The sequence below is a fragment of the Trachinotus anak genome, unplaced genomic scaffold (genome assembly GCF_046630095.1).
Source record: "Trachinotus anak isolate AG129_WGS33_773 ecotype Australia unplaced genomic scaffold, CSIRO_AGI_Tana_v1 ptg000011l, whole genome shotgun sequence".
NCBI classification, from domain to species: domain Eukaryota; kingdom Metazoa; phylum Chordata; class Actinopteri; order Carangiformes; family Carangidae; genus Trachinotus; species Trachinotus anak.
Window position 1 is genome coordinate 22,467,567 of NW_027273862.1, and position 21,392 is coordinate 22,488,958.

General features: G+C 39.4%; 3 protein-coding genes across 12 annotated transcripts; 1 reads left to right on the forward strand and 2 right to left on the reverse strand.

Moving 5' to 3' along the window:
* Positions 1-3: 3 nt before the first annotated feature.
* zrsr2 (zinc finger (CCCH type), RNA-binding motif and serine/arginine rich 2) lies at positions 4-5,843 on the reverse strand. The gene is made up of 11 exons (XM_071488995.1): positions 5,565-5,843; positions 4,633-4,712; positions 4,446-4,536; positions 4,203-4,311; positions 3,114-3,200; positions 2,604-2,642; positions 2,275-2,411; positions 1,911-2,124; positions 1,401-1,456; positions 1,181-1,290; positions 4-1,060 (listed from the first exon to the last, which is right to left on the reverse strand). Exons 1-11 carry the CDS (start codon positions 5,603-5,605, stop codon positions 141-143), a joined length of 1,884 nt encoding a protein of 627 aa, XP_071345096.1. The 5' UTR covers positions 5,606-5,843; the 3' UTR covers positions 4-140.
* Positions 5,844-6,868: 1,025 nt separating this feature from the next.
* LOC139627853 (transmembrane 6 superfamily member 1-like) lies at positions 6,869-11,416 on the reverse strand. Of its 9 annotated transcripts, XM_071489002.1 has the most exons (11): positions 11,322-11,416; positions 11,097-11,209; positions 10,809-10,912; positions 10,379-10,480; positions 10,193-10,292; positions 9,874-9,956; positions 9,527-9,645; positions 9,207-9,311; positions 9,027-9,119; positions 8,815-8,934; positions 6,869-7,236 (listed from the first exon to the last, which is right to left on the reverse strand). In XM_071489002.1, exons 2-11 carry the CDS (start codon positions 11,186-11,188, stop codon positions 7,045-7,047), a joined length of 1,110 nt encoding a protein of 369 aa, XP_071345103.1. In that variant the 5' UTR covers positions 11,189-11,209; positions 11,322-11,416; the 3' UTR covers positions 6,869-7,044. The 9 variants fall into 9 exon arrangements, with proteins under 9 accessions (XP_071345103.1, XP_071345102.1, XP_071345104.1 ...); XM_071489001.1 differs by having other exon boundaries at positions 11,097-11,356; XM_071489003.1 differs by having other exon boundaries at positions 10,383-10,480; positions 11,097-11,340.
* An 828-nt stretch (positions 11,417-12,244) lies between these two features.
* On the forward strand, positions 12,245-18,292 carry LOC139627852 (BTB/POZ domain-containing protein 1-like). 2 transcript variants are annotated; one of them, XM_071488999.1, is made up of 8 exons: positions 12,245-12,849; positions 13,425-13,581; positions 14,815-14,920; positions 15,020-15,217; positions 15,440-15,569; positions 15,684-15,771; positions 17,092-17,238; positions 17,355-18,292. In XM_071488999.1, the coding sequence occupies exons 1-8, from the start codon at positions 12,425-12,427 to the stop codon at positions 17,511-17,513; spliced, it is 1,410 nt and encodes a 469-aa protein (XP_071345100.1). In that variant the 5' UTR covers positions 12,245-12,424; the 3' UTR covers positions 17,514-18,292. The 2 variants fall into 2 exon arrangements, with proteins under 2 accessions (XP_071345100.1, XP_071345099.1); XM_071488998.1 differs by having other exon boundaries at positions 12,284-12,849; positions 15,377-15,569; positions 17,355-17,656.
* The last annotated feature ends 3,100 nt before the right edge of the window (positions 18,293-21,392 follow it).

Here is a 21,392-nt window from a genome sequence, read left to right on the forward strand (position 1 = left end):
GTGTTGATCTTTTGTTGTATATTGTTTTTACTCATTAACAATGACCACGTAGAGCCACAGGTCCAGTTTAATATTCACATATGAAGATATTGCTGACGGGTGCTGTGTCACAGACCACAATGATTAAGGTACGGAGGCCACTAAGAGGTGCTCATGTCACCGTTTCCAGCAGGCTCATTGATTTCTGTGTTAGACTGTTCACTTTTACTTTCAGGACTAAACTTCTCAGTGTCAACACTCTCATCTATGTCACTGTTTTTCAGAATTAGCTCATTAGTTTTATTTCCCTCTTCGCTGGGACCCGTTGCAGAATGGTTCCCTGTCTCTTCCTCTGACTCCTCCTTTTCTGACTCTGATGAGGTTGTCCCTTCAGGCAAATGGCTTTTCTTCTTATGCTTCTTCTTGCTCTTTTTCTTGCTCTTTTTGGAGTGTTTGTGGCGGCGCTGTGTGTTGGTATCATCACCTGGTGTTTTCTTACTTCTGTCTGCTTTCTCGGGACTCCTTTCTCTACTTTGCTTGTTTCTTTTCCTCTCTGTGCTTGTGCTTCTTGATCTTTCTCTCGAATCTCTGTGGGTGTCTTCATCTTTGTCTCTATTGTCTCTCTCTTCACTTCTGTTCCTATACTTAAGCTGCCTGTCTTCATCTTTACTCCTGGTTCTTAGCCTGTCTCGCTCTCTGTCTCTACTTCTACTCCTTGACCTGTCTCTGCTCAGATACCTATCTTTCCTGCTGTCGCTGTGTCTGGACCTGGACGACCATTTGTCTTCTTTATCCTGGTGGGATACCCTCCTCTCTCGACTCCTGCTCCTCCGTCTGGAGTCTTCTCGTCGGCTGTGGGATCTCTCCGACCTTAAAGGGCTACGGCTGCAGTGATGCTGCCTCCACGATCGGTCCCTATATCGCTCTGAATGCCATCCGTCTCTGCGACTCCCCCTGACGCTGCGGTCTGGTGACATGTGCAGGTCCCTGTCAGCCTCCCAGAATTCGTTGCCAGGGTTTCGAAATACATGCAGGAAGTTACAGTGCTTCCCTTTGGGGCACTTCTGTCTGTCAAACAATCCTGAGACAGGAAAAACCAACACAAGCAAGACAGTAAATACACTCAGCTGAATCTTGTATCTCTATGGTAATATTACCAAGTGAAACTGCTCTTGGAAATCAGTATGATGAAGTTACCTACCACAAATAGCGTTCTTCCACCGTGTAACAGGACATATCTCACAATGAAGCTGCCGGCCTGCATACCACCTCCCATTGAACTTGATGAAGGCTTCCTTACACTGCTCCTCTCTGGACAGACAGCAGGTAGTCAAGAGGACAAAGAGTTTTATCCAAGAATTCAAACACTGTGCAGAACATTTATTTGGGAAAAGTCATAAAGGGATAGTGTGACAACTTACGTGTCAAACTGGATGTAAACATTTCCTCTCAGGTGTGGTTCATAATTACAGCTGACCTGAGAAAAAAAAAAATATCAAACCAAGTGTGTTTTTTTAAAGGTAATAATTTTGTCATTCATTCATTCATTCATTGGTCATTCATTCAAGTGCAGTTTAAGGGTGCTTTTGACATTCCTGCCACCGTAAGAGATCTAGTGACACACTATGAAGACTATTTAATAGTTACTACAGTTCTGATTTTGTAGTTCTACTTGATAATGATTTTTCACAGTCATTTTATTTCATTTCCAAGGTAAAAAAAAAAATCTTACTTTATACTGAAATACAAATGAGTAAATAGAAGAATGGTGAAATGATTTTAAGACAGGCAGAGTGAGCCCAGCTGCCCATGACCTAGAATTTGGGTCTTGAAACCACATTTCTCATTTACAAGAGAAGATGACTTAAAGAAATCAGATTTCTGCAGAAAGCTTACTGTAAACAAACTGACTGTCTTGATCTCAACCTTACCTTGAATTGAACCACCTTGCCGACACTCTTGAACTCTGGCAGGACATCATGGTAGAACTCAAGGAAAGACTCTTGTAACTCCTCCTCGCTGTGTTCCAAACATGCGTCTATGTCGTAATCATCGCGGCGTGACTGCTCCATGCCAAACGTCGTAAACATACCACGGATCATCAGAGTCGGGCTGGTTGTGGGATAAATGTGCTTCCGAGAACATCTGGACTCACACAGACAGAGAAGAGGAGAATATACAAAGATATGGGGAAAATGTGAATGTACATCCATTCAAACGCCATCAAATAGCAGGTTTATGAATTGAATGTAGCGAGTCACATCAAAAAAGAAAATAGAAGGAGACAGATCGTACCTGTCTCCAAATCGACACGCTCCGGTCTTGAGGAAGAACGGACAGTTTGCTACGTCGCTCTCTGTCCCAAAGTTCTCGATTCTCGATTTTTCTGTCACTGGAGCCTCAGGATTCATCCACGGTCCCCCATTATCAAGCTAGATGTGAGAATGTAAACAAAGTAGTCTATGTACTGTGTAGTTTGACTTTAAACAAGAATGAGATGTGGAAAAAAACTTTTGATGTAACTTTTAGCTTTTAGTCTTTTAACATTTTACCCATGTATCATATGAATTGGGAGGAAATCAAATATATAGATATCTGTGTGATCCCGTTCTATGTGCTTCTACCTGATTTTCAGCTTCATCCAACATTTTCTGAACAGCCTCCTACAAATGGTGTAAAGACACGGCTGGTGAAAATGTGTAGAGGTCAACATACTGCAGCATGTCTGTTTTCGTGGGTTAAGACCACATTCACATGGACTCGTAGGCACAAAACAAGACTGGCATTTAAGATGGACCAAATCCAGATTTCTGAACTTCTGTAAAGCAATTTCACAGACAGTTGTCAGACAAAGTAAAAGATACATCCTTGTTGGGAGAGCTGAAGGTGCTGTAAGGATTAGTTAAGGAGCCGGATGGTTGCTTGTGCCACTCAGTCAAGGAAACATTTTTTAAAGAACCATGCACAAAGCAAAAAACACATTTCACAAAAGAAACACTATAATATGACACTTAGATATGTTTAACCGTATGACTGTCTTCATCTTCACTTCTGGGCGGACAGTGTAAATATTCATGAAAAAGTAGAAGAGGATATATTTCTTTTTGTTTCTATCCTCCTGGGGCCCGTTTCACCTCTCTCTCTCGTTTCTCCTGCTGCTTCTGCTCTTTTTCTTCTTGTTCTCTCCTCTGCTGGGCCTCCCATTCCTCCTTTATCATCCGCTGTGAACACAAAAAGACATATAGCCAGTCAATATTAAAATGCGTTTTAGAATAATTGGTCAAACAGGCTGTCCAGTCCCCTGTGTCATTCTCCAATTAGTCATATTCTCTGGGAGTAAATTGTAATGATGAGGATTACTTTCCTGTATTTGGACCCCACACACACCCACGCCTTGTGTTAGACTGATATGAGTGAAGGACTGTAACAAATCGGTGCCTTGGTACCTAATGTCTTAATGGAGTCATTCTACATTTCATTGTCAATATTTTCCACGAAAAGACCAAAACCAACAATTTGTTATCTCCTTACCCTGTCTGTGGTACTCAGACCCAAACCCTGTTTGTTCCTGGCAAAGCTGAAAATCTTTATAAATGGCTCACAATATAAAGTTTACATTATGTAAAAAGTAAAAAAAAAGGCTCAGTAATCTCCTAGAACAGCTGGGTACTGTAGTTTTGTTAGAAAGCATTGCGCAAACAGGAAATGAACTGTGCATTTGTTGGGGATTATATTCACTCACAGATTAACACACAGTTGGTGCTGCAGTGAGTATTTACAGCAGCAGGGTGGTGTACGTGGGACTAATTCAAACTTAACCACAGTGTGCACGTTCTTTGTAATGAAGGAAGATGTCACCTAGTGTGACTCATTAATGTGTTTTTAATAGTAATTATCCACAACAACTATGGCACAGAGGCTACACAGAAGATATAACTCTGTAAGATCATTTCATTGTAGGTTTTGGTCTTTCCATGGAATTTGTTGACAACTGGAAAACATACAAAAGAATATCTCTTGAATGTTCTGCTCTGTCTTCAGTAAAGCTTTATAAAACCAAGCTCAGTGTCTGTGTCCTGCCCAGACAACCCACCTCGGTAATAACCTTCCAAAGCAGCAAACCTCTACAGTACTTCAACTTTGTGAACACAAATATGTTTTAAAAAATGTTGAGTTCCTTGAATTGTACATGTTTTCTATGATGGATACAAACAGTAGATTACCTCCTCCTCCTCTTTTCTTTTCCGTGCAGCTTCCTCCCTCTCAGACCTCAGCCTGAATTCCTCCTGAGCAAGCCTCTCTCTTTCCAGCCACTCTTCATGTAGCCGCAATCTGAGAAAACACATGGGGCAGAAATCAAACACAATGAAGATAAATGAAAGCAGTGCAATCAAGGTGTCTATGCTATTCATCACTCAACGTGCAGCTACAGGACAGCAGACAGAATGACATTAATATTGACCTACCTTTCCTCCTCAGCAATATCATTATCCTCATCATCTTCATCATTTATTTCTTCGTCTTCTCCATGTGTATCACCTGTGCCATTTTTTAAACCTATAACAGAGCAAATGTTGTAATTAATCTGGCAAATGATGCAACAACCCCTCACATTTAAGAACGACACCAACGAGACACTACGTATCTCCGTACCACATTCTCTGGCTTGGGCGAGAGCTTGGCGTTTCCGTTTTCTTCTCTCTTTCCTCTGAGCAGCTCTGCGTTTCTTTTGACTAAAATGAAAAAGATGACCGGTGACACAGTGTCATGTGCTGCCCTCTGAGTGTATCCAGCAAATCGTCCACACACAACATGGACACAACCACATTAACACCTGTACAGTCTAGTACTGTGGTGTAAATACTAACATCACAAATTGCTGTATTGCAATTATTGTCAGAACAGAGCAGCTGTGAAAAATCTTTATAAATCTTATGAACCTCGGGGGAAACATGCAAACTGTACGAGGGGAAAAAAGACTAAACTGGTGATGTTCATTTAGCAAACACCAAATGAAAAATATTGTAAGGGCTGGGATTTTTAAGATATACCTGCTCTATTGTTGTCTGGATGGAGAAAGAAGTGAAATAATTTTACTTTAAATACATCGTCCAAAAGTGGGTTTTAAACAGTGTTAAAGCTTTAACTATGTCTTGACATCCTTTCACAGTAAGTGATGCTAAAATGAACAATAGGTCAATAGATCAACTTCCGTGTCAACATCTGATATAATAAAATATAATAGTGTCGAAGCAGTTGCAGTGTACAGTAAGGAGCCTATAGTGTCCAGTGACATGTTTGATTCACTAACTAACGCAGATATTCAATTTAATAAAGAAAGCCACAGAATATTGGTAATTTAGTTAGAGGCTGGAACCTTCTTGTTTTCTAAAATATACCAATTTATAGATGAATCGATTATCAAAACTGTTGCCGGTTCATTTTCTGTCGGTCAACTAATCCACTAATCGGGTTTTAAATGCAAAACATGTACAAAGAGCAATGTGGATTCAAAATTATCAAAATATTCAATGCTCTGTCTGTACTCTGAATAAAAACCTTACGCTAAAGAAAGAGACACAGACCTTAAAACAGGAGCAGAGCTCAGTGGAGTGGATGCTGCCATCACAGCTAACCGTAGCTACACAGTTAGCACGAAGGCGTATTTTTGTCAGTAATTTCTTCTCATCGGCGTTTAGTTAAAAAAATTAAATACGACCAAATATTGTCTGACTGGACGAGTGATTTCCGGCGTGGATTTGGTTCATCAAGGCAGCGACATAACCAAAAACTTTCTGTTTATTGGAAATGTTAGCTAGCTGAATGCGTAGTTGTTTGGGTCAGAGAGGCAGCGGAAGAGGCGGAGTTAATATGAAGTACTTCCGGTTCAAACCCCGGTATTTTTTTCTCTGTGTCTTTACCTCGTTTTTTTAATTTTGAGAAATTTAGATATTGAATATATTTTATGTCCTAAAAGGGTTTAACAGAGGAATTGAAAAGAACTGCCTCTCTCTATTGAAATTAAACCAAATATATCTAGCAAGGGTTTAATCGATAACTATAAATGAAATACATACATTTGCATAAGTGATTGTGTAAAGTGGTACAGTGGTACTGAATAAAAATGCAATTTTCAGAGGGACATGAAAAAGTATTGGCACGTATACATAGTTTATGTAGTTTATGTGATTTCTACATCTTTCCAGCCCTTGGTTTGGGGGATAAATTCAATGTAATAATTTGAACTGGTACTTATACTTGATATAGTAAAACTTGTTTTTCACTGTGTAAGTTATAGATAAACACCATATTTTGCTATAAGAATTGTAAAGTTTAAAGCATCTCTGAATGTTAGTGAAGCTGTACATATTAATTCTAACACTTTCCCATAGACCTAATAATAAGATATAGTCCCAATGAAAAAAAAACTCCGAGACGTAAAAAAAAATGAATGAAATGCATATTCTCTCAGTGTGACAAGTACCTTGAAAATCTGTAATTTAGAATAATTTGTGATATGATGATGACAGACCTTAAATGGATGAATATCTATCTACGTATATATTATGTAAATAATACTGCATACTATGAAACACACAGACACATGAATGAGTTCTTTATTTGCCAAACCATTGTCTAAAAGGCCCTGCACAGACACCTCAATGTCAACGACAAAGCAGTTTTTGTAACCAAAAATCCTTGCAAAAATATAAGAACCATAAGTATTGTTAAGTTGTTTTAAACCCATACACAAGTCTGTTATCTGTGACACTGTGTGTCCTCTTGTGCTTGCTGTTCCTATAAATACACAAACACAATTTTTTTACATTTGATTGTCACATTTTCAAAATAGGCAGTACAATATGAATACCAGATGACACAAACTCGGTTGACACTGGAGTTTTTTGTCATGTTTCCTGCTTAGCCCTCATTAAGGTTACAGGTGGCAGCTCCATCTCCAAAAATAGCAACTGCTAATAAACAGTAGTACTTTGCAAATACTTCAGCCTTTTATTTAGGCATCTTTGTCATCCCCGGCACTCTCTCTCACCTTGACACTCTGTGTCATTCACTTTTCTTTTCAGGGATTGGCCTACGAAAGAATGCAGGCCTGGTGCAGCAGCGGTAGCACAGAGCCTGAGGCACCAGAGTGTACAGGACATTGACCAGCAAGAAGACCAGCTGGCTGTCAGCAGGCACTCTGTAGGAAAACGGCGTCCGTGTGTGAAGAGATGCACCGATATGAGAGAACTGGGCCTGTGAATTAAAGCAAAGAGATAAATATGAGAAAAATGAAGGCCATGACTAAAAGCTTCATAGTTAGTATATTAACACTAACAAGAACATTGTTTTCTTCCATCACTCGCTCATAAAGATTTCACATATTTTTTGGTGATAGCTTGTGCTCCTGATGTAACAACTACATGAGATGATGGTCTCATTGATATCAGAGTCAACAAACTCCTTTTTATCATACAAAAGTTTAAATTGATTTTTAGGTTTTCTAAATATTGTATTAACAATTATTTTTACAGTAAATAAAGTCTTACTGGAATTTCCTATGAGGATCCCATTTGCATTAAGAAAAAACACAATCCCTGATACACCCTTAATGTCATCACACTTCATTTTGGTTTCCCAGAACTACCATTATTACCCTTATTCAAAACGTATTGTGTCATGTAGCCGCATTGTATTCTGGTCTAATGAGATCATTTGTGGAGTTTGCTATCTTATACAGAACAGTTTATCTCTGATTTATTGTGTTAAACATCCGAGCCTAACTGTGAATCTATAAGGAAAGTCTTTGATACCAAATCCTCTATTAAAAAAAAATGCTATTGAATCCCTTTTGAGCACTGTTTGAAATATCTTGACAAGATATCACATTGTCTACATTTAACAGTAGAAGAAACCACAAGTAAAACAATAAAATAAGCTTAGGTGACAATTGTTTTAGGGTGGATTGCTCCTTTAATGGACTGGTGACCCATAAAGTCTAGACAAATTCTAGTATTGCCACTCATCCTCAAATATTTTTCAATCTAACAGACACCTGCCAGTTATCTTTTCATAGAAAGCCACTGAAAAGAGACACATGACGTGTCTCATAGCAACCACGGCTGTCGGAGCATCAGCCATCCTATTTATAGCCTGTTTCTGAACAGCTGACATTTAAGTGAATACCACCAGTACCACCATTCCTCCTGGTCTGAAGTCAGCCTCTGCCCTTATCCTGCCGATGAGTGATGCGTCGGCCTGCAACACAATAGCTGCTTTGTGTTGTAGAGATGTGATTGACACACTAGCCGCTCCCACCACTCTTCAGAGTTTCCATCTTTAGATGTAAACAGATTGTATATATCTGTTCATGCAGAGCCACTGATGTTTGACTGCTCAGACGAATGGCCAAAACAGAGACCAATCTCCAACCACTATATAGAAGAGAAAGTTAGGGAGCAGTCTAGACTTGCTGCCTAGTCAATCTAATCTACCTGGAATCTACCTGAAATGATGATGTCATTCAGGAGAAGAAAATATTTTGCACAGACCTCTTCCATACTGAAGACCTTAGTGTGACTGTAAAGGATGAAAACCACCCCAGTGTGGTTCAAATGTGAAGAAATTCAGTTAATAGAAATGAAAAATAAGTGCTTTCCTTCCATGTTTATACTACAGAGAAGTATAAATAATGATAAAGTGACAATGATTTTAAAGATGAAATAACACACTAATCAGCCCGAACAAGTGAAAACACCTGTGTGGGTGTGCAGGGTCTTGAACAACAAAGGCCTGGTCACCGGCCAAGAGATAGGAATAACAGGCTGTACATACCTGGGCCAGTGCGCCTGAGTGTACAAGTGTCAGGTCTGCCATCCACTCACATCCTGGGACCAACAGCCCATAGAGGGAAATGATGTAGTATGGGCCGGAGTACAGCATGCTCACCAGCATCTGACGAACATGGATACAATTCACTGCGTCAGAGATTTGTGCAGTTACAGTGTTAGGATGAAGTTTTGGCATGTTTAACGTCACTAAGTTACCTGAATTTTAGGATAGGCTGAAGGGTCTTTCAGGTAAGGCTCGTACTGCTGGGTGTAGTCTTGACAAGATTTGCTGGAACAGTCCAGAACAACCTAAAATATAGACAGCTTGAAGTGGAGAGGCACTCTGCATAAAGAATTTGTGTGCACTGGGAAGTTGATCAGTTTAGGGTTTCTTACCAGGCCTCTGAACACACAGAAAGCCAAAGCAGGGATGAGGTATATAATGAACAGTAGGTCCAGAGGTCTGTGGAGTAAACTTTTTCTTTCAGCCTCCTGGCTGCTCTGACGGAGAGAGAGCAAAATTGTTTTGCTTCACTTTGATGTTTGATTATTGAAATGTTCTCAAAATAGAATTTTGAAAAAAAGATGGTCAAATTGTGATGTCTCATATTTCAAAACTGCTCTGCACATGTTGTATTTCCTCATATATAACAGTCAATTAAAAGCGATGGAAATGCTATGTTATTATGTAACTGCCAGTTTTGATCCTGACTTACTGCCAGCTGAATGTCTTGTGTGGGGGGCTGGCTGAAGATGCGGAAACAAGCCCAGACAGACACTGAGATATACAGCATGTGGAGGAGGAACAGAGGACCAATTTGGGTCCCATATTTCCCTGGGAAAAGACAGACCAAGGTTATAACTCACTGTGGGAAAGACACAGGGCAAAACACCAAATGTGGCAGTATTCACAGAAAAATGTGCGCCTGTTTCATTTCTAGTCTACAAAAATAAGCAAAGTTTGGACCGTTGTAGTATTCTCAGGGGGAGTATGTGCAGGGAGCCATCTACCCTACCCTACACTAGCCATCTAAAAGCATCCCATTATTTTTAGTGTACTTACCCACAGCATTCCCAAGAATGTAGACTATGGCACGCATGAGAAAAGATCCCACCCAGTAGAGTCCAATGGCTCGGTAACTGTCCCTGTGCAAACCACGTAACACTGCCATTGTTAAGGCCAGATGAACACATTATACTTCCAAAGACTCACACTTTGACTTAGGTTTTAACTTTAGTAGCCTATACTTAAAGATAAAAAACACTCTCCTTTGTTCAGACTTAGCATGAATATGGGGAAATTCAACTATTAATAGTAAGGGGGTGTGGGGCATTGGTGATACAGCTGTGGTAAATAGCCTTGTCAACATTGCAGCACTTACCCCCAAGTAATTGCAGCAATCATGAGAAGATACATAAGATAGTGCACACAGCCATCCCAATAGGAGATCATGTGCCCATGTGCTGTATTAATATGTGGATCTGCCTGAAGCACAGGGTAGATTTATCAGTAGGAATGTGTGGAGAAACATATAGGTCACTCACAAGCAGGACACGCAGCACAACACTTGCCTCTTTGAGGTAAAATGTCACAAATCCATCAATGATGTTGTCCTGCTCCAGCCCAATGATCAGATTCCCCACACTGAAGAATGCATACACTGCAAACACTGCACAGATAGTGGGATGCATTTCATTTATTTCAATTGTCTGACAAATTGGAGCTCACTGGCTCCGAAGTCCGGAGTTACACATTGCTACCTGAAGTGGACACCATGCAAAAATAATGTGCTGTTTGTATTACTTTTTAATATTTAACTGTACAAGATTTTATCTATAAAACAGCACACACTCATACTCATCTAAAGACCACAAATATACACACATCACAAAAGTTAAACAGAATCCTATGATTCCTAGCTCATGGCTTTGTATGAATACTACAAATATTAAAAATGTTTTGGCCACAAGAAGAAACATGCATTTGAAAATTCATACCGTAGAAAAGAGGATCTGCTGGAGCCTTCTTCTTGATCATAAAACGGGCTGAAATGGCCAGGATAAGGACTGTCATACACCCAGCGAAGAGGAAAGCTTCAGCACTACATGCAAGGTAAAAAAAAAAACAAAAAAAAAAAAAAAACATATTTTTAAAAAGCTGATAAATAGTTTTCAAATGATGCTAGTCATTAGCCTACTCCATTGGTGGTAACAGTATTTTTGATCAGCAGAGAAATTAGAGGAACCATTCATAGAATTAAAAGATTCAGGCCTATTCTCACTCACCTGTTGTTGTAAATGAGGGAATTGAACAAGTAGCAGATGGGGATGGACATCAGAGAGAGCACAAACACCCCCGTCCCAGCAGACGCGCTCATTGTGGAGCAGGACTGATTAACCTCCGAGGATTGAGAATTGAAAATAATTCATCCGCAAATAACTTTGTTTAGTCTGCGGGTCATATTTTTAAAAGACAATGAAAAACACTGGCTCCGGAGAGCAGGCTCTTACTTGTTCTTCCTCGCCTCCACTCCCTCTCTCACCACCTCTCTACCTCCCACCTACACACACACACACACACACACACACACACACACACACACACAGTTTTGTGTTGTTTACAAGGACACTTCTCCTCAAACCAGTTTTTAGGGCTCAGCCTACACCCTTAAGCTTGCTCTGCGAGGTTGTGGTGAATGTCAGACAAATTACTTTGAGCCATGAATTCCACTTCAAAGACTCAATAGACGAGGGACAAGTCAAAATCCAACAAGATAATAATAGGCCATTGTTAGTTATTCTTACTCTATTACCATTATAAGGAGGCAGTAGAATAGATAATTAAATGCATGAGCCCCGCCCATGGTACAAATGGAAACCGTAAGGACTTAACAGTGCAGCTAGGAGTCATATGGAAAACGTCAAGCAGGCAGCAGGAAATGTTTTTACAAAATTAATAACAAATAATGTGCATTTACAGGGCAATATCAAACACAAAACAAATTCCGTATGCAAATGTAATATAAATATGTTCATGTTTATAATCTGAGAAGCTGGAACCATGAACATTTTTGGCATTTGTTATTTACTGCTGGGTAGTTTATGTAATTTAACAATTTCCCTAGGAGAAGTAGAAGTAGGAAGTGGTGTGAAGAGACATTCCACCAGTGAAGATGTGAAGAAGTTTTCCAGATAAATTTAATTCTTATGATGGAAAACTTTCACAAATGCTAATTCAGACATTAAAGCAAACGTTGCTGTTTATTGTAAATAATAAATAAGAAAGTGAAAAGATTTTATAATCACAAAAAAAATCGAATATATACCTAAATTTCTGTTCAATGTAATTACTTGTTTGTTTGTCGCTCTTGAATTGAGCAATAAAGTTTTATGGGGGAAAAAAAAGTGTTTTCCAGGAAGTGTACGTCTGCGTCATATCTGGAGAGACGCAGGCTAGCAGGTAGCTGCTACCCTGGAGCGATGGCGTCTGCAGCGATGGATACCACGTAAATAAACAACAACACACACGGTACGGTCGGTGTATGTTCGTGTGTCGTTAGCGGTACATTGTGCAAGTAGAATAAAAAATAAAAAAAACATAGAAGTGTGTTGTTATGGCGACCGGGAGCGGCGGTACTGTCGGCGGCGGCTTGGCGTCAAACCATGACGGTCAGGAGGCAGCATCCAACTCGGCTCAGTCTGCAGCCGCAGCGGCGATTTCCAGCTTGCCAGCCTCCGGTACTGCACCGTCAGCCTCCCCGTCTGTCCTCGGCCTTCACCGGGAGCCCATGTACAACTGGCAGGCGACGAAGAGCTCCCTGAAGGAGCGCTTCGCCTTCCTCTTCAACAACGAGCTGCTCAGCGACGTCAGGTTCATAGTGGGGAAGGGCAGGCAGGCCCAGAGGATACCGGCCCATAAATTTGTCCTGGCCGCTGGCAGTGCCGTTTTTGATGCCATGTTTAACGGAGGGATGGCCACCACCTCTGCTGAAATAGAGCTGCCTGATGTGGAGCCGGCAGCCTTTCTCGCCCTGCTCAGGTAGGACAGGTGATCACTGGACAAGTTAAGGCCCACCGAGCCAGTAGTTCATCTGGCCGTGCAGCAACCTCTAGCCTCAGTTGCATTTGAAGGAGAATGTGATGTAGTTATTACAACACACCCTGTGAATAGCTAAATGGGAACATCATAACAGTTACAGTCTGTAATTTTATCAATATAACCCTCTTATCATTGTAGACATATGTGTTCTGTATGCAAAACACAACTCCTGGTTTATCCCAACAGGCTTGCCCTCAAGATTTACATTATTCAATCTAACATTATGTTTGGTTTATTGAAGTTTTATTTATTTATTTCTTTTATTTCTTTTTTTAACAAAAAAATCTGTTCAGGGACGGTTATAATTTTCTAGTATTAAATCACAATACAAAGGTGTATGCAGGTTTGCATATTTAACAGTTGGCAAAGAGGGATTCACAATGTACTGACATAGAGGAGTAGGCGAAAATTCCTAAATCAAAAACAGAAAGACTATTAGACTTTAAATGTGATGGCTAAACCTTTCTGAATTTATATTACGGACAACAACATGAACACCTGTTTCTTCTGTACAGGTTCCTGTATTCTGACGAGGTCCATATTGGTCCGGAGACTGTGATGACAACGCTGTATACAGCTAAGAAGTATGCGGTCCCTGCCCTGGAGAGTCACTGTGTGGAGTTCCTCACCAAGCACCTCAGAGCTGACAATGCATTCATGCTGCTCACTCAGGTTATTGTCACTCACATTTACTGTATAGTCTGTGCTTGACATTTCTTCTGTCTGGCATTAAACAACTTGGAAGTGCACCTTTGGTTTGCCACCTTAAATGTCACTTTACCCAAATTATGAAGTTCGTATTTATCTCTTTAGTAACCAAAATAGATAGAGATATATACACATACACATCAGGTGCTTTTGGTTTTCATGGGAAGAGATTTTGAGTTATTTGTCTGTGAGATTCTTGAATTCCATTTGTAGTGCTCAAAGCCTTGAAAATTTACATTTGACAGCAACACATCTTGATCTACTTTCTACTGAACAAGTAGTGTCTGAAAGAACTGTTAGCTGGTGACTGTTCACTGTGACTTTCTGGAATCACACATTGCTGTTCAGTTTTCCATATGTGATACTTTGATGCTTTGAGCAGCACAAATTCAGTGTAATTTAATACTCAGAAACTGAAACTCTGGTTGGCCAGACACCACCAGGAGAAAGTGAGAAAATATTTTCGTAGTGTTTTAGGTGAACTCATCCTTAAAGACATAAGGCACCAAAATAACAGCATTTTAGAGCTTGGCACTAATAGAAGGTTTCAATAAAAGTTTATCTGATTTTTAAAAGTGTTTCCTGGGGCAATGTATGAAATGATTTAATAACAATTTTGCATTGCTTTTTCCATCTGCTGCAAACTGTCCGACAACAGCCCTTATCATGCAAGATAAAGCAATTTTTCAGGACCGTCAGGACCATCTTAGAGCCATCGATGGCTGCAGTTTTACGACATCAGCTGTTCTATTTTTAGTTTGTGCTGGTGTTTGTTTGGGTTCAGGATTTTGTTCTGGTGCTCCCTGCTATGCTTTCAGTGTGCACGCTCAGTTACTTTCTGATCAAAACTCACTCCTTTTTTCCTCGACCAACACGGCAACAGAAAGAACAGTTGTCTATAAACCACCTAAATCAAAAGACACATCCCCAGCTGCACTATTAATTACCAGTGTCATTGCTTGTCTACTCATTTGAATTACATTAACATTTTAAAGTGTTTGAAGGCTATTTTGTAAAAATACAAAATATGGGGGAAAAAAAATCAGCTTACAGTGTTTTCATGAAAGTTAACATTTGATTTCACTAAACATCTTTTGGTAAATAAAGAAGGCCTTGACTTTTTTCATACCTTTTTCTTCTTTGGTACTGAATTGACTAAAAGATGTTCATATGGCTTCTTTTGTGTTTTCATTACAGGCAAGGTTATTTGATGAGCCTCAACTTGCCAGTCTCTGCTTAGACACCATAGATAAAAGCACTGCAGACGCAATAAACGCAGAGGGGTTCACAGATATTGACCTTGGTATGTGAGTTCTACCCTCCTCATATTTCCTTTTCTGCAGCTTTACCGATTGTAACTAATGAATATTCTGTGTATGTGTATGTGTATGTGTATGCGTAGACACCTTATGTGCAGTGCTAGAAAGAGACACGCTCAGCATAAGGGAGAACCGTCTGTTTGGGGCAGTGGTACGCTGGGCAGAGGCTGAGTGTTACAGACAACAGCTTCCCCTGACCTCGGAGAACAAGCAGAAGGTTCTGGGGAAAGCCCTCCCGCTCATCCGCTTCCCACTCATGACTGTTGAGGAGTTTGCTGCAGGTAAGCATATCACAGAAACAGAACTTGTTTCTCATGCTGCAATGGTTTTTCAACACTACTGACCAACTCAGCCATTATTAAACATATACATTATGTTCCTAATGTGTCCATACAACTCAACCCACAGAAACCAGTTTAATATTCTTTCTTGTGCAACAGGGCCTGCCCAGTCTGGAATATTGTTCGATCGGGAGGTGGTAAATCTGTTTTTACACTTTACAGTAAACCCCAAACCACGGGTCGACTACATTGACAGGCCCCGCTGCTGTCTCAGGGGGGAGGAGTGCAGCATTAATAGATTCCAGCAGGTTGAGAGTCGATGGGGGTACAGTGGTACCAGCGACAGAATCAGGTGAGATGATGAACATCGGTGGGCGGTTAATAATTAATTATTTAATCTGAGCAAACTGATTTGAAGTAAATGTTTTTTCTCACTTTCTTTGTCTCTGTCTTTCTCCCTCTAAAGATTCAATGTCAGCAGAAGAATATCCATAGTGGGGTTTGGCTTGTATGGTTCAATACACGGACCCACTGACTATCAAGTCAACATACAGGTAACTTGATATGGCATAATGATGATGGAAGCAAAAACTATTACACTGCTAATATCATAAGTGTGTTTATGATGGAGAGTGAATAATACACTTTTTTGTAGCGTTGGGTATCTTTAATAAAAAAAATTATTAATACCAATAAAATAAACCAGTTGCAAAACCCATATAATTTTTAACAAAATTATATTTTAAATCGGAGGCTGATTTTTTTTTTTTTTTTTAAATACCAGTACATAAAAGTACAACTTTGAGCAAGCATTTTATACCAGTGCTGATACTGGACAACTCAAACAACTATTGAGGTTTGAGTCCCAGCTCTATTTTCTGATAAATCCACTTTTCACTCATCCTGTGTATCATGTAATTCATCTTCAGTTAAATTTCCCACAACTAAATTGTCAGGCCAAAAGTTCAAACTTGTTGCATGAGTGACGATGAGGAGAGGAACTGCAGACAGAGCAAAACAGCACGTTTTTTCGTTGGGTTTCTTTTAAGTTGTAGCGTATAGAATTGTGAGAAAATCAGCGAAAGAACATGCTAATTACTGTGTATTTTCATCCACAACCGTTTTGCAAATATCAGGAGCTGGTGGTGCTAATTCTCCAGTGATGTGCTGTTAAACCATTGTAGAAGAAGAGGGTGCAACAAGATAATAAAAAAGTGCCAATAAGACCTCAAATTGTTAAAAAAAAATGTAGAAAACAGGATGGAAATATGGCGTTTATGTTTGTTTCTTCTAATAATATATGGAGCACTACCATCTCCTCATGGCCCCACACAGATGTGATGTTTTCATCTGCTGCTATTTTTGTTTCCTCAGTGGACTTGTAGTCACATGTTTCATGTACATCATGATTTATTCACCATACCAAGACCTCAACTGGAAAAAATACTACCAAACTTAAATCAAATTGCAGTGGTAGAGCTAAAGGCTCCTGAAATTGTTAAACATTTTTAATATGCTTACTTTTCACTATACAATTAAATCAGAACACTAACCCAATTCAAAATAGATGCTCAAGAAAATACTAAAATGAGTGAACATGGGAATGATTTCACAACATAATTTTCACTATTTTTTATATTGCATTTGCTACAATTTGAGTCAACTAAAACTGGAAACACTAAAAACTGACACAGTAGAATATATAATGGATAATAAATGATTTTTGTGTACAGCCAGTAGTTCTACTTACAAACCAGGAAAACACACAGCCAAACAGATGAACTCAGAAACGCAAAGTATCCTGCCAGCTGTGTTTTAACAATTTAAAGTTGTTATAAAGATTGATTTTTCCTTTGCACCTTCCCATTGTGTAGATCATAGAGAGTGACAAACGCATTACACTGGGCCAGAACGACACAGGTTTCAGCTGTGACGGCACAGCCAACACATTCAGAGTGATGTTCAAGGAGCCTGTGGAAATCCTGCCCAGTGTCAGCTACACTGCATGTGCCACCTTAAAGGTCAGTGTGAAGTTGCTTTATTTCAAAAGTCCTAAATCAGATGAATGAAAACGATCTGTTTTACCCATGAGTAGAATTAACAAAGCACCTGTTTTTTTTTTTATTTCACAACTCAGGGCTCAGACTCACATTATGGCACAAAAGGGTTGAAGAAAGTGACCCAGGAATCAGCAACAGGGACCAAGACGACATTTCTCTTTTTCAGTTCACCTGGAAATAACAATGGTACATCAGTGGAGGACGGACAGATCCCAGAGATCATCTACTACACTTAGACTTAACACAGTGTCATGCAGGTACACTGAACCAGCAACACCTCAGACTGCTGGGAAGACTGGATTGCTAGAGATATACGTAGTGCCTCATGATCCCTTGGAATCAAGTGTGTGTGTGTGTGTGTGTGTGTGTGTGTGTGTGTGCGCATGCATTCTATGCGCGTATCTGTCTATACAATAGGGTTGTACAGACATGATCGGGAATGTGTAAACAGACTGAGTTGTGGGACAATAACAGCTCTGGTGTGAAAAAACACTTTTTGAGCATAAACTTTATCATCAGTTTGAAATGGTCTAAATACTGATGTCCTGTGTGTGTGTGTGTGTGTGTGTGTATGTGTGTATGTGTGTATGTGTGTATGTGTGTATGTGTGTATGTGTGTATGTGTGTGTGTGTGTGTTGTTGTCAGCAAGCTGCCAGTGCAGGAGTTTATCCTGCAGGAGTGAAACTACAGAGACAGCTACCATTTGTTGTTTGATGCCATGTCATTTTGTTATTTTGTCAGTGTTTGCCGATGCATTTATCGAAAGTATAATATTTGCATATTTTTTTTATTGTGCACTGTTATCATTTATTGAGCAGGTGTTTTAAGTACTTTGTTTTGGCACTGGGTTAAAGATCCATGTGTGTTGTGTAACTTTGCCAGTGGTACAAGCTGTATTTTCTGACTTCATGTTTGCTTAGCACTTAATTAATATGTACAATAAATAAATAAATAAATAAATGAAAAACAAAATCTATTTTTAGCTTTTTGGCAATAAAACGTGGTAAGACCAAAGCAAGATTGTTTCCTTTGATAAACTCCAGATGAAGTTGGTCTTGGGGAAATTGTTTATCATTCCTCTTTCTCTCACTAGGTGACGCCAGATAGTCTATACAGTGAGCTATCAAACCGCTGAACAGATTAACCGCACAGTGGGGAGGATAGACCAGTGGATCCCAACTGAGATGATCAAGGGAAAAAAAATATTTCTTTTGCTCAAACTTCATTTTTTTTCTTCAGGCCTTTAATTATTTAAAACACTCTTAGGGACATTAACTTCGGTTGAACAGCTCAAAACACAGATAAATGCCAGTGGTGGGAGAAGCATTTCGACCGTTTAATAAAGTAAAAGTACCAACACAACCATGTGAAAAAACGCAATTAAAAGTACAAGTTCTGCATTCAAAATCCTGCTTAAGTCAAACAACAAAAATATTGTGTCCTGCATCAAAAGTAAAAGTAGCCTATTGGTTCCACGGAAAAATTTGATTTGAACATTATATTACATAACAGAGTGAATATGGGTTCACCAGTGTGTCGTCCTGTTTTAGCTGGTCAAGGTGGAGCTAGTTTTAACTACTTATACAGTACATATACAGTGAGTTTGTTAGTTTAGTCCAGTGTTTCCCAACTTAAGGCTGCTCTAAAGGGTCGTGAGAAACAGTCGTGAAAACTGGTAAAATCTTTTAACAAATTGTTTTACTTGATAAACTCATCGTTCAGTATGTGTTTTATGTAAAATCTTAATCTGAAAAATAAGTAACTATGGGTGTAAAACAAACTAAGTAAAATGTACATTATTTTAGAAGTATTAAGTACTAGAAAAAAAGAATTACTCAAGTAAACAAAAAGTACTTCAAATTGTCCTTAAAATTGTTCTAAAGTATACAGCAAATGCAACATGTGAGAGAGCATTTATATTATTTGACATTTGTATCTGAATATTTTACCTGATTAAGAGTCAAAAACATCATGGTATAAAAATACTAACTACTTAACATGGAAAGTGTTACATTACAAATAAAATGTACTTGAAGTATCAAAAGTAAAAGTACTGCAAGAAATCAAATCAATGAACTCAAATTAACATATTAACATTAAATATGTTGCATTGTTGGTATTACAAGGTAAAGCGCAATCTCCCCTTTAGATATGTATATATATATACATACACACACACACACACACATATCAGATTATTATTTCTTACACTGTCACATAGCTGTTCCTAACTACTTTATGTAGGTGGGTAGTTTGATGTATAAAGATGTATAGGCTTGTTTAATGTTTTGGATAAGATTTTAATTTGTATGTAGTGTCACTAGTAATTATATTTGTCAAATGATTGAGTGGAGGAAAAAGTACAATATTTGCCTCTGAAAGTGTAAGTGTAAAATTCAAATACTAAAGTAGATTTCCTTAAATCCTAGTAGTTTGTTACTTTCCACCACTGGAACTAGCTTCATTTTAAGGGGTCATGAGCCCAAAATTGGATTGACAATTAGCTTTACTGTGTACTGTGCTCATGTCACTGTTGCAGTGTCTACAATTTATGAACAAGAATTGGGGGAATTCTTGAAGATGGTTCATACATCTGAACAGCTGACATTTCATTTCGTTAGAAGGTTGCATTTGAAGATTAAGAGTTCAAGATGCCAAAAGTGCAGCAGTATCGTGTCCTTCAAATCAGACTCTATACTGCTAAAAAAAAAAAAGAAAAACAGAGAACTAATCAGCATCGTCATTTCAGCTTCTGCACGTCCCCCTAAATCCTGATGCAAATCTCAATAATGCCGGTTTATTCCTTGTCGGATGTGCTCTGGTCTTATTCTGCCACTGAAAAAGAACATAAAGCCGTGCTGTCTGCTCAATACCGTGTCTACACCACAGTGATGAAGGCCTCTCAAATTGCATAATCTGCACATTCATATGAGACAGGCAGTGGAAACGAGGCCACTTTAGACGGCTGTGAGTGGGCTTTGACAAGGAGAGTGATCCACAGAGGCTATCAGGTGAGTCACCGGGACCTCAGTGCTTCTCCTGCTGACTGCCCACTTAGACAGCCTTTATAACAGAACCAAGAACCAAGAAAATCCGTTTGAGACAGGTTTTTAACCACCCACCAGACACAAAAATGCTCAAAGACCAGAAGGACAAATAGACTACAGCACTAGCAGTCCTCCGCTCTCACCTGTGTTGTGTAAAAAATGTTTCAAGGTCTTAAGGGACTATAAAACAAGCTCAGTGAAAGCTCTGTGTATTTAAAGAACGATGGAGGAAAGTCTCCCCTGATAAAGAGGCAAATATGAAGCTTATGGGGAATAACTCAAGCGTGTGGAGGGTTACAGCTATTAGCTTACAAATCCACAGCATTTTAGATTTTCTGAAGTGTGAGGTTGTATTTCTGTCTGTCTGCATGTGTGTGTGTGTGTGTGTGTACGTGTGTGTGTACGTGTGTGTGGGTAGATAGCAACAGAATGGGCTGTCTTTCTCGGTTTGAGCCATCGACTTGAACACTAACAGCAGGGAAGAGCCTCTGCTGTTTTTGACACATATGACAAATAACTGTACAGGACTGGAGTGTGAGTGTGGTACTGAAGCAGACTTACATTATCATAAGCAAAACAGAGAAAGGCTCTTTAGAAGATGTTGCTGAAAACTGAACTGCGTTGGTCGAAGAAAGTGCTCAAGTAGCAGGCATCCTGCAATTTTCCAGTGCGATTAATCTTCGCTGTTACATTCATTTAAATAATCTGTACACCCAGTTTGCATGACACATCCTCCGTGGCTGTAATCCATTTAAAAGCATTTATACAGAATGTTCTGGTGTGAGATGCAGCTCCGGGTGTGTGTCCAGACCACTTCACAACAACATCAACCTGCACGGATGTGAGAGAGAAAGAGTGTGTGTGTGTGTGTGTGTGTGTGTGTGTGTGTGTGTGTGTGTGTGTGTGTGTGTGTCCCTACTTGTCCAGCTGGTGGGAGTTATGTAATCAGTATTCCAATGATGTAAGACAGTTGGGTAATTAATTACCAAGTACATATATAGGACGGTGAGCATCACTAACCCCCTGAGGCACTGAATCACTGGGTGCTGAGCTGTGTTCATGTCAAC

Coding starts and splice junctions, on each gene's coding strand:
- LOC139627853 (XM_071489002.1), bottom strand. CDS start 11,188: ATGAGCGCGTCTGCTGGGACGGGGGTGTTTGTGCTCTCTCTGATGTCC. Junction 9,957..10,192: donor ATTGCTGCAATTACTTGGGG/GTAAGTGCTGCA, acceptor TGGTTTGCACAG/GGACAGTTACCGAGCCATTG. Junction 9,312..9,526: donor CACAAGACATTCAGCTGGCA/GTAAGTCAGGAT, acceptor TCTCTCCGTCAG/AGCAGCCAGGAGGCTGAAAG.
- LOC139627852 (XM_071488998.1), top strand. CDS start 12,425: ATGGCGACCGGGAGCGGCGGTACTGTCGGCGGCGGCTTGGCGTCAAAC. Junction 14,921..15,019: donor GTTCACAGATATTGACCTTG/GTATGTGAGTTC, acceptor GTGTATGCGTAG/ACACCTTATGTGCAGTGCTA. Junction 15,772..17,091: donor ACTATCAAGTCAACATACAG/GTAACTTGATAT, acceptor CCCATTGTGTAG/ATCATAGAGAGTGACAAACG.
- zrsr2 (XM_071488995.1), bottom strand. CDS start 5,605: ATGGCAGCATCCACTCCACTGAGCTCTGCTCCTGTTTTAAG. Junction 3,201..4,202: donor AAAGAAAAGAGGAGGAGGAG/GTAATCTACTGT, acceptor TTGTGTTCACAG/CGGATGATAAAGGAGGAATG. Junction 2,643..3,113: donor AGGAGAAACGAGAGAGAGAG/GTGAAACGGGCC, acceptor CACCATTTGTAG/GAGGCTGTTCAGAAAATGTT.